Consider the following 10,723-nt stretch of genomic DNA (forward strand, 5'->3'; position numbering starts at 1 on the left):
AAAAAAGGTGTTAGTATATCCTCAGTAAACAGTAACACAAGACAATACACTTACCTATAGTTTGGTGAATACGGCAGAAAGTTAACTTTATATGTACAATAACAGTTAGCGCACATTGGAGAATTTTTACCGGCCGATAATTTAATCGTTAAGACTTTAGTTTTTACTTTAATCATTCCAATCCAAAGTCGATAGCCAATTTGACTAAACAATCGGCTGATATAAAACCTTTTATGTGCGTTAGGTCTAACTGTATCGAGTAGTGCTAGTTTGAGAGTTGGACACAAGTTTTTTACGAACACACTTTTATGTGAACTGTGTGTTTTTATATAATTTACAAACGTTTATGTTGACTCTCTTTCGTAATTCCAACGAAGACTGCCCTATATTTAATTGAGATCTATTTTATATAATCTAGTCACAAATACCTAATGCTAGTTAATCGATTAATCATTTAGTAATTTTAGTGAATTATGTAAATTAGTTTAATAATTTCGTCGCAAGGAACGCTTCGCAAGATGTTTAGATGTCTACAGCAATATTTAATGCTTTTTTTAAATTATAGAAAATACTTACCAACAGCTGATTGGTTAAAATATAATTTTTTGTTAGATTTAACAAATCACATTTGCGTATTTCCCGTCTCTGTAATACTTAAATTGATAGATAATCGATGTTTTTTTTTTTAATAATATAATACGCAAATGTCAAACGGAAATATTTTTTTTTCTGTAATTTGTCTTATGTACAACGAAACACGCACGCGCAAACAAGTTATAACGAATCATCATCATGTATTCATAATTTGGATCTAGTCAATGTACCATATCATTTTAAATGTTTTGTTAAATATACGTGAGTACATAAATATTGTAAGTTAGTTAATCATGTTGTTACAGATATGTTTTTATAAAACAAATGAGTTATTAGGTACAGTACGATGTGAAAGAAAATAAAAAATCATTTAATTGAATATTCGTTTTATTAAATACAATCAAAATTCAAAGTTGATCTCCATTTTAAGTTATTTTTGAAATATTTATTGGTAATGAGCTGATTTCAATCATAAATAACTAAATAAAAAATAATTTAATAGAATATTCGTTTTATTTTATTTATTTATTACAGAAAAACTTAGTTTAACATGAATATACCGAATACTTTTACATAGTTGAAATTTGATTCATTACATTTACTAAAACTGTCACAGGTATCTGTTTAGAAATCAATTCACTTAATTTCATAAAATACTTTATTTTGTTATTACAGTAAAACCTTTTTAAAGTACTATTTCCTTTTTTTTTTAATTAATGTTTACAATTGCTTCATTTTAATCACTATCACTGTCACTGGTATCCGCTGTGAAGTCGAATGGTTTAAACTTTTCCCTAAACACGGCCACCAGCGAGTCCTCTTCCTCCCGACTCAGCAGGCACTGCCTCCAGTCAGCTTTGTCCTCGCAATTTAATATCGGAGGACTAGATAATACGTCCCTGAAAAGGAAATCAATGTGTCGTCATTAAGGCTAAAGAAACTTACTGTGTTACTAGTAGTGTTTTCCCAACTTAAAGCTTTACTATTATATGAGGGGGGGGGGTGATTAGGAACACTATGAGTCGTACCTGCCGAACTGCAGCGGGAAGTGCTGGCGGGTGCGCACGTACAGCTGGTCTGCGGTGGGCAGCTCGGCGTGGAAGTAGGGCGCGCCCGCCAGCGCCACCTGCGACACGCGCGTGTAGGGCGGCAGCACCTCCAGCGACACGCTGTGCAGCCCCGCCTCGTCCTGTTCACACAACGTGTTCTTGATATATGACGTCATAAGGACGATAGAAAGCGCTTCTACTCGAATCAATTTCATTTCAGCCCGCTGATATGTGTGGACGTGTACAGTTAAATACAGAAATATCCAATAACTTGCCTCTCCCGGGTTTTGCAATTTTAGTGCCTGCAGTTTCAGAAGCTAGCCACCACAAGATAAATGAGCAAATAAATCTCTAATTTATATGCTGGTGTATAATAGATATTTACTGCCACTATCGCAACCCAGTTGCTTATTCATAATAAAAACACAATGCTCGGCACCTGGAAGACTTCCAGTAACTGGTCGCTGCAGGCTGGCGGGACGGGTACGCACTGTATCTGCATGTGGGACGTGCGGTAGTTCCTCTCGAAGAACACTACGAGCTTGTCCATCGAGGCGTAAAACTTCTTCAGGGTTTCTTTAAATTTGTCTATTTCATCCACAACTTCATCGGGAGCCTGTTACAACAATTCTATTTTTAGTAAATCAATGTATCTGTATTAGTAAATGAAATGCCTCTATAGTTATATTAATGCCATTAATCGACATTTACAAGTGACCATGTCCTCCTTATCAGTTTCGATCACATTAACTGATGTCACAGTGCACAAGTGTGTGTGCAAACACATTATTCAATAAAACTGCAATCCGATTCAACCGCAGAGAAACACGGCGCAGGACTAATGACTTGACGTGCTCATTGAGACAAAACTGTAAACCAACCAAATGTAACCAAATTGCCAAATTACAAACATCGGACATTTACTGATAATTTCTTGAAAGAAAAATTTTAAGTTTTGAACCCAGTATTTCGAGAGTCTGCAGACTTCTAAACGAGTTATTAAAAGCAAAATTTTTTTACCTATCTTTAGTACGAGACATTATCATAGATCTAGTTTTCTCTAGTATTTGGTCGATTGAGAATATTTTTTTTGTATTAAATTATTCCTTTGATAAGTTAATTATAAGACTTTTAGCATTATTATTTGCTACCTTAGTCATTTAAAAGTAGAATTACTTAACTTTGAAATTATTACCTTGGTAACGGATTGATGGTGCGCAATGGGCAGTATGAGCACATGTAAGGGCGTGAGCGGACCCTTGGGTAGTGCGAGGTAGCAGTGGCTGCCCACACTGATCACCAGGTGCTTCTCCACCGTTGGAGACGACAAGCAGAACCAGCATGTATCTGGAAATATATAGACATCATAAAGGTTTTATTCATACATAAAACCATATTATAACTAGGCAGCATCTGCATGGAAAGTATTTTTGAAAAGAAACAATCTTTGAACTACTACTATTTCTTACGCTTGTTTTTTTTATATTAAAAAAATATACAAAACCTGGATCGAATTCTTTTCTTTTTCGTTCTGGATTGTCACCACCTTTCCTTTTCCTCTTGCCGTGGTCATCGTCTGCAGCATCCATATTGAAAAAGAACTGACCATTTCCGGATACCTAGCAAATATAACAGAAATAATAGAATTTTATACTTAACATCTTATGATTTTCGAACAGAATGACTTAAGGTACCGTTTGCAATAGAAAATCATATAACTGACCACTAATGTTGTTGTTGATCTATTCACTCACGAAAGTGCGCCTATCATATTTAATGATAAATTATTATCCGCGTGCATGAGTGAGTGACACACGCGCTTACAAGATATCTTAAGTGTGCGTGAGATGAATAAGAGTAAGCAAAAAAAGTTAATCATATTTATTTATTATTTATTAATAAAAATAATAAATTTAATGTGTCTTTTTTGCAATAATTTAACAGTACATTTCAAGCAAATTAGTTAAAAATTGAAAGAAGTAGAAGAATTAATTAATTACCTATGTTTATTTTCTTGCCTGAGTAAAAATAAATATTTTATATTACTATTCATTTATTCATATTTTTATTAAGCTTATATATGTGTAATAAGCATCCTAACTAGAGAGCACTAATTACTTTTCATCCATATAATACCTGATTATTATTATAAACAATTGAATTGAGGAAATTCTAATGTCCGTTTATCCCTAGCTGTACAATTAGGGCTTACCAGGATTCATACTTTATCTGGACATATTTACCTTTTTCCAGTCTGTCTGGTTTATGTTTGTAAGTATGCATATATTGCCATTGCAACTTAGGCCCTTGCATCTCTATCTGCATTTACACACTATAGTAATATTGTAAAAACATATCCCCTTATAAATATTAATATTTAAACCTTACATACCCTAACAACTTTCCCCGGCTGATGTTGATTCAATAAATCTGGATTATAAGGACATGCAGTTTCATCTGTGGTGCTTTGAAGGAGGTCCGTCATCCTCATCTTAGTTATGGGTTGAAGGGAACAGGCATATATCCACTTCTCCTTCGTTTTGTTTCCAACTGGAGCTAATGCAATAAACCTTGTTGCACACTCTTTATAGTCTTGATGAACACTTTGATTTCTGTTGAAATGGTATTATTTTAAAAACATTGAAACTAGTTTGATCTTATATAAATAAAGAAGGATATGGTGTTTTAATATTTTTAAAGCTGCCTTCTGTGCATATTAAATGTTATGTGAATAGTCCCAAATAACTTACCGATAAGGTTGCCTTTCAAAATATTTTTCTGATGATGGTGCAAAGTGATATCTTGGCTTAACGTGGATTGAAAGCCAAGATATTAAATCTGACAATCTCTCTGGCTCCACTTCTGCCTGAAATACAATTGTCATATAAAAATCATTGAATAGTATTGAATATCTATATTATTTATATTTAATAGTATTAGATGTTTTTATTTGTTTAATCCTGAAAATTTCTAGATCAACATTTACTGCCATGTATATTAAACAACAATTATTTTAATATAATTCAATTATATAAAAATATTGTCTAAGCAGTAAAATGATTTCTATCATGACAAGATTAGGTATAAATCATATTAGTATAAATATCATTTCCAACAAAAACATAAACTCTTTACCAAGAATGGTTTATTATAGTTAGATATTTTACACATTTACCTTCTGACAGTCGTCTTCCTGTATTCCTGCTGGCCAGAGTGTGGTAATTAACATGTCAACACCTCGGTACTCACTTTGTGCTCTAAAACAAGCATCCCGGACTGCACTGCAGTCACTCGGTTCAAATGTACAATTTTGTATATCTTTACCAAGTTCCCGACGAGACAGGCCAGTTAAGTAAGCTATTTTGACATCAGAACTAGTAGTAAAAATACCTCTTCTGCCTAAAATAATATATATAATAATTGTAGATTTTTATAGTTTAATTATAAACTATCCTACTTTGTAAATCAGAAAGAGAAAAGAACTGATTTTAACTATAAGAGCCAAATTATATGAATATATACATACCCATGTAAATTACATTTGGAACTATTTCTGATCCCTCATCACAGTAGTACGGCACATGTTCACTATTTGACGGACCGAACACATAAGTTGTTACAGGTACTATAAAAAATAATAAAAATATTATGTTCTTATTTTATAACACAGAAATAAATTTATAATTATAAAAAGAAACTTATTTTAAGTTTACTCTAAAAGTAAAATAAACCTAGAAAGACCAAAGTATTGCAAGGGAAAGCTATTAGTAGATAGGTTTTAATTTTTGGTATATGAGTACAATATATTATTTTTACCTTTTCTTGTTCCCATACGATAAGCATCTAACTGGGAATTATCTGAACCAAAGAAGTTTCCCACACACAGAAGTAGCTCGAAAGATCCAGATTTTTTCACTATTGAGTCAACGCGGGAAAATAATATATTAAAGTTTCCATTGACATCGCCACAAACCAGCCTATAACATATAATGCTGTGTTATTATAGCTTAATTTTACACAAATCAAAGTTTTCTTTTTATTTATATGTGTTATTGACATACGTTTTCTGCTTCTCTGACATTTTTGCAAAACGAAATTTGTATTCTTGATTTTATACTTTCTGTCTTAATCATTAAATTTCTGTGTTTCAAGATTTAATAATAAGCAATATGTGATCTAGGCGTGACTTAATTTAGTAAACTTATATAAAGTAACATTATTCTAATTGTAAAATGTAATAATAATATTTATTTATTGTTTGAAACTTGACATTACAAGAATGGCACATGAAATGTCAAAATATCAAATCCAATTGCCATCGTTAATGAGTTATACTGTTGTAAATAAATTATTACGAAACTTTTAAATCACATACGTTTTTTATCCGAAATGAAAAGATTTTAAACAAATTATATTGTTTTATAATTATAATGTTATATATGATTTTAACATATCTTTTATTATAAAACAAAATGCCTTATTAAGTAGGTCAATATGAATAAATATATTATATATTTTTTAATATTTACAAACAACTAAACATAAAAAAAAATTTTTAGGTTTTCTTATTATCCTCACCATACTTCAAAATAATATTGATTGATTGAAAACTTCACTCATCCATGACTTTCTTTAAATGCTTGTATTTCATTTACTTACAACTTGCTAATGTATAATTTTTTACTCTACTTAAATTTTACAGTGTATGTTCTTGCTCTTTTAAGATGGTCATCTTATGGAGGAAGCTAAGAAAAATATCTATAATAAAATAGACCTTTCCTGACCTCCATTAACGATATTATACATTATTAGGACTTTATTATAGACAAATTCGACGTTCAAAACTCTATTTTTTCACAAATCCATAGTAAATATTATAGATCAATCAAGCTCTCGACCAATGATATCGCGTCAATTTGCTGTCAAATGTTGTTTATTTAATTTTTTTCCTGTTTTTGTTGGAATGGAGTATAGTTTAGTAGAATAGTATTGTAAATAATAATAATATAAGTGTTATAAATAAGGACATATTAGTCAATAACATATAGGTGAGTTTTCAGAATATAGGGTTTGTTTTTCTTTATTCCTTCTTCAATTGTTATAGGCAATACTTAATTCTAGAATGTAGTCTAATTTAACCACAAGATGAGTAATGTAAAATAAATAACTTTGACAGTGAATTCATGACAGTCAAGATCTATAGCGATAAAATGATATTTTTAATATCATGAAATGAACTTTAATTTTATTTTAATGAAATTGATTAGGTTTGAATTAAATGTATATTGCTTAAAACAAAAGTCTGTATAGCAGAGCTATAAGCAAATCGCCTGGAATATGTGAATCTAAAGTTTGTTTATCTGTACTCCTTCGATTGGAATAGGGTGCACTGGTTATGTACTCTGTGGTGACCACTGATAAGAACAATAAAGTTGACGCTTGACGTTGACATTGTTGTAGTCTAAGCGCCAAACGGCAGTTCGATTTTAGAGGCGAGAATTGGTAAATGTGAATAAATAATATATATAAATGAACAAAGGACAAGCTTGTTGTTTACTTAAATTGTTATTCTTTTATAACGTAGGTTGTAGTTAATAAATAACAAAAATATGGCTTCATCAAGTAAATTACCTGGGACTGGATTAGAAGATGTAGGAGTACCTGGTCAAACATTTCTCCGAGATGCCCTTACAAGTTGTACCGATCCATTAAAAGCAATTGAAGAGTTTCAACTAGAAAACGGTATACTACTACCCTCTTTAAGGCCTATGCTACCTTTATTAGATCTTCACGGTGTTCGCAGACTCGATTTTCATACATCTGTTTTAGAAGAATTGAGAGATAAACTAATTTCACATATCAATGAGATGGGTACAACTAAAGACAAAAAAGAACATGAAAAAAAACTTAAAGAACTTTTACTGAAAAGTTTTCCTGTTGTTAAAGTAAAGGCTCTAAGACCTGTTATTATGAGTATTTTAAAAAATACATCACATATTGATGATAAGTTTTTAAAAGTGTTAGTTCGCGACAGAGATCTGTATAACGACACAGATACAGAAGTAAAAAGACAAATCTGGCAAGACAATCAATCATTATTTGGTGATGAAGTGTCACCATTACTTAGTCAATACATTAGAGAGAAAGAAAATGTATTATTTGATCATGAGAAAGATTCTAACATGTTTTTTGCACCTTCACCAAAAGTGAGAAGACAAGGTGCTGTTGTACAAAAACTGGCACATATGATTGGAACCAGTGTTAAACTCTATGATATGGTTTTACAATTTCTTCGTACATTGTTTCTGCGAACAAGAAATGTACATTATTGTACATTAAGAGCTGAACTTCTAATGGCACTTCATGATTCTGAAGTGCAAGATATTATATCTGTTGACCCCTGCCACAAATTCACATGGTGTTTGGATGCATGTATTAGAGAAAGAAATGTTGATATTAAAAGGTCACGAGAACTACAAGGATTCTTAGACAGTATAAAAAAAGGTCAGGAACAAGTTCTAGGAGATCTATCAATGACATTATGTGATCCATATGCGGTTAACTTCTTGGCAACTTCTGCCATTAAAATTCTACAACACTTAATCAACACAGAAGGGCTTCCAAGAGACAATACAATATTAATTTTATTACTTAGAATGCTGGCATTAGGTCTAAGTGCGTGGGAGATGATAGATTCACAAGATTTTAAAGAGCCTAAGCTGGACAGCCAGGTAGTAACTAAGTATCTTCCCGCCTTAATGTCTCTCATGGTGGATGATCAAGTCCGTGCTTTACATAACAAGCTTCCTCCAGATGAAAGAGAATCAGCTATTACAACCATTGAACATTCAGGACCTCCTCCTGATGCCTGTGAAGCATACATGAGGGAAAGTGCAGTGTGTGGTGTATTGGCTATGTACTATACACTCCATGCTGCTAAACTTAGAGATAGAGGAGCTATCCTTAGAATTCTCAGTATTTTGGGAAGTTGCAAAGATGGCCGAGCTTATGAAGATCCATTTTTACATGCCCTTGTTGCTTTGTTAATACAGCTACCAGATGAGTTCCAGGGGGAAGACTTCAGTACAGTTTTATTTGATGAATTTTTCTTCGCTGGTTTATCTAAAGATAATGTTACGAGACATCTGTTAAAGCTACTATGGTACATACACCCAAAGTTGCCAGAAACTAGAATCCAAACATTAATGAAAGCTTTACAGCCTGGGACCCAGCATAATGAGTCTGTTCATAAATTGTATGAAACTTTACAACAAAAAATGAATACTCAGACAGAGCCACCTCTAAATACTACTGAAATGGAATATTTGGATTCTCCACTTATGAGTGTTCCCACACCGGCACCCTTTCATAATATTTAGTATTATTGTAACTTAACATTTACTATACTATATATAACTAACTTTATTGAAGAAAGAAATTATTTTTATTAAACAAAGTATGTTGTTATTTATTTATTTTGCTTTATAAAAAAAACTTGAATAAACCCTCAATAAAATTTAATTTAAAAAAAAAAAATTGCTTTAGTTATCATATCATAGTAATTTGGCATTATATAAAAATAATAGTTAAAAATTATAACATCATTTAACAGGTATCCCTCACAATGTTTTCATTAATTTTTTAAACCAGTGAAAAAATTGGTATCTTTAAATATACATATAATTCTTATGAATCAGTTCGTGAGATCAAACTTGTGCACACATCATCATCATCACATCAACAGCCTGTTAATTTCCTACTGCTGGACTAAAGCCTCCTCTCCTTTTTGAGGAGGGTTGAGAATACTCCACCACGCTGCTCCAATGCGGGTTGGCGGATACACATGTGGAAGAATTTCGTTGAAATTAGACACATGCAGGTTTTCGTCACGATGTTTTCCTTCACCCCCGAGCACGAGATGAATAATAAATACAAATTAAGCACATGAAAATTCAGTGGTAGCCTGGGTTTGAACCCGCAATCATCGGTTAAGGTGCACGCATTCTAACCAATGGGCCATCTCGGCTCCGAACTTGTGCGTTACAGTTGAACGATCACCACATTTGATTTACTACATCTATCTAATTTAAAATTACTTTATTTAATCTTCATTAAAAACTTTTGTCGTAAGTCAGCTAGTTTTATAAATGTAGTATCGCCTATGAGAGCACTATTCAAGCGGTTTCAAACTCCAATATCCAAATCGATTAAGCTCTAAATGGTGTAGGGTCAAATATCTAGACTAGATGGGGCATGCCTACAGTGTAAATACTAGATTGTATTTTCATGGTGTAATGTATGTATATGTATGTTAATATAGACAAACATATTTGTCTAATAGAAAGTTTGTTGGGTTGAAAGAAAAATGAAGCAAAATAGAATATTACAATACTGCGAAATTATTTTTACAGGCACTAAAATAAATAACGTACTAATACGAAATTATGATTAAAACTACTAGCTGAATATATTTGCATGAAAGACCTTTTGAAAACATAGCTTGAAGCATATTCGACGTGGAAGATTTTCATCCTATTGTTCTATGATGAACAATGCAGATTCCATTATGATTCTTTTCGATGTTTTCATTCACCGCCGAGCACTAGATTAATTATAAATATAAATTAAGCATATGAACATTCCGTGTAACATTCTCAGGTTTAAGCCTGCAATCGTCGGTCAAGAGTCACGTCTCCTAGCTACTGAGCCCAGGTAACCTAAACTAACTATAAAATACTAACTTATAAAATGTACAACAGTTTTCGATGTTTACACGTAATTAGATAAAGATTATTTCCGTAGTAATTTAAATATAAATTATTATAATATTATTAATAGGCAAAGACAAAACGACCGATTTTCTTTCTTTTTTGTTTGGTAGCTAAAAAATAGTATATACACCTGCGTTAGATTTTTGCAAATTTTGAATAATGATTAGGGTCGACTTTCACTAGTAGGTTTTAATTTTTAGATTTAAATTTTCGTAAGGTCATAGACACGTGTAATTGGTTCTTACTTGAAAATTATAGTGAATTTATCAATGACAATGTAAATTATAAAATATTATACTATATAAAATG

The 10,723-nt window shown here is 31.9% G+C and overlaps 2 protein-coding genes across 3 annotated transcripts; one reads left to right on the top strand and one right to left on the bottom strand.

Annotated features, from left to right (window-relative positions):
* Positions 1-1,313: 1,313 nt before the first annotated feature.
* LOC113398260 (CWF19-like protein 1) lies at positions 1,314-5,907 on the bottom strand. 2 transcript variants are annotated; one of them, XM_026636918.2, is made up of 11 exons: positions 5,705-5,907; positions 5,460-5,620; positions 5,170-5,268; positions 4,819-5,042; positions 4,394-4,509; positions 4,036-4,255; positions 3,148-3,262; positions 2,839-2,990; positions 2,083-2,259; positions 1,623-1,783; positions 1,314-1,493 (listed from the first exon to the last, which is right to left on the bottom strand). In XM_026636918.2, the coding sequence occupies exons 1-11, from the start codon at positions 5,722-5,724 to the stop codon at positions 1,331-1,333; spliced, it is 1,608 nt and encodes a 535-aa protein (XP_026492703.2). In that variant the 5' UTR covers positions 5,725-5,907; the 3' UTR covers positions 1,314-1,330. The 2 variants fall into 2 exon arrangements, with proteins under 2 accessions (XP_026492703.2, XP_064073797.1); XM_064217727.1 differs by having other exon boundaries at positions 4,819-5,038; positions 5,166-5,268.
* A 1,197-nt stretch (positions 5,908-7,104) lies between these two features.
* On the top strand, positions 7,105-9,114 carry LOC113398075 (negative elongation factor B). Its single transcript, XM_026636656.2, has one exon. It carries the CDS (start codon positions 7,253-7,255, stop codon positions 9,020-9,022), a length of 1,770 nt encoding a protein of 589 aa, XP_026492441.1. The 5' UTR covers positions 7,105-7,252; the 3' UTR covers positions 9,023-9,114.
* The last annotated feature ends 1,609 nt before the right edge of the window (positions 9,115-10,723 follow it).

This window comes from Vanessa tameamea, chromosome 18, assembly GCF_037043105.1.
Source record: "Vanessa tameamea isolate UH-Manoa-2023 chromosome 18, ilVanTame1 primary haplotype, whole genome shotgun sequence".
NCBI classification, from domain to species: Eukaryota; Metazoa; Arthropoda; class Insecta; order Lepidoptera; family Nymphalidae; genus Vanessa; species Vanessa tameamea.

Coding starts and splice junctions, on each gene's coding strand:
- LOC113398075 (XM_026636656.2), top strand. CDS start 7,253: ATGGCTTCATCAAGTAAATTACCTGGGACTGGATTAGAAGATGTAGGA.
- LOC113398260 (XM_026636918.2), bottom strand. CDS start 5,724: ATGTCAGAGAAGCAGAAAAC. Junction 5,043..5,169: donor TCCAAATGTAATTTACATGG/GTATGTATATAT, acceptor ATATTATTTTAG/GCAGAAGAGGTATTTTTACT. Junction 4,510..4,818: donor AGGAAGACGACTGTCAGAAG/GTAAATGTGTAA, acceptor ATTGTATTTCAG/GCAGAAGTGGAGCCAGAGAG.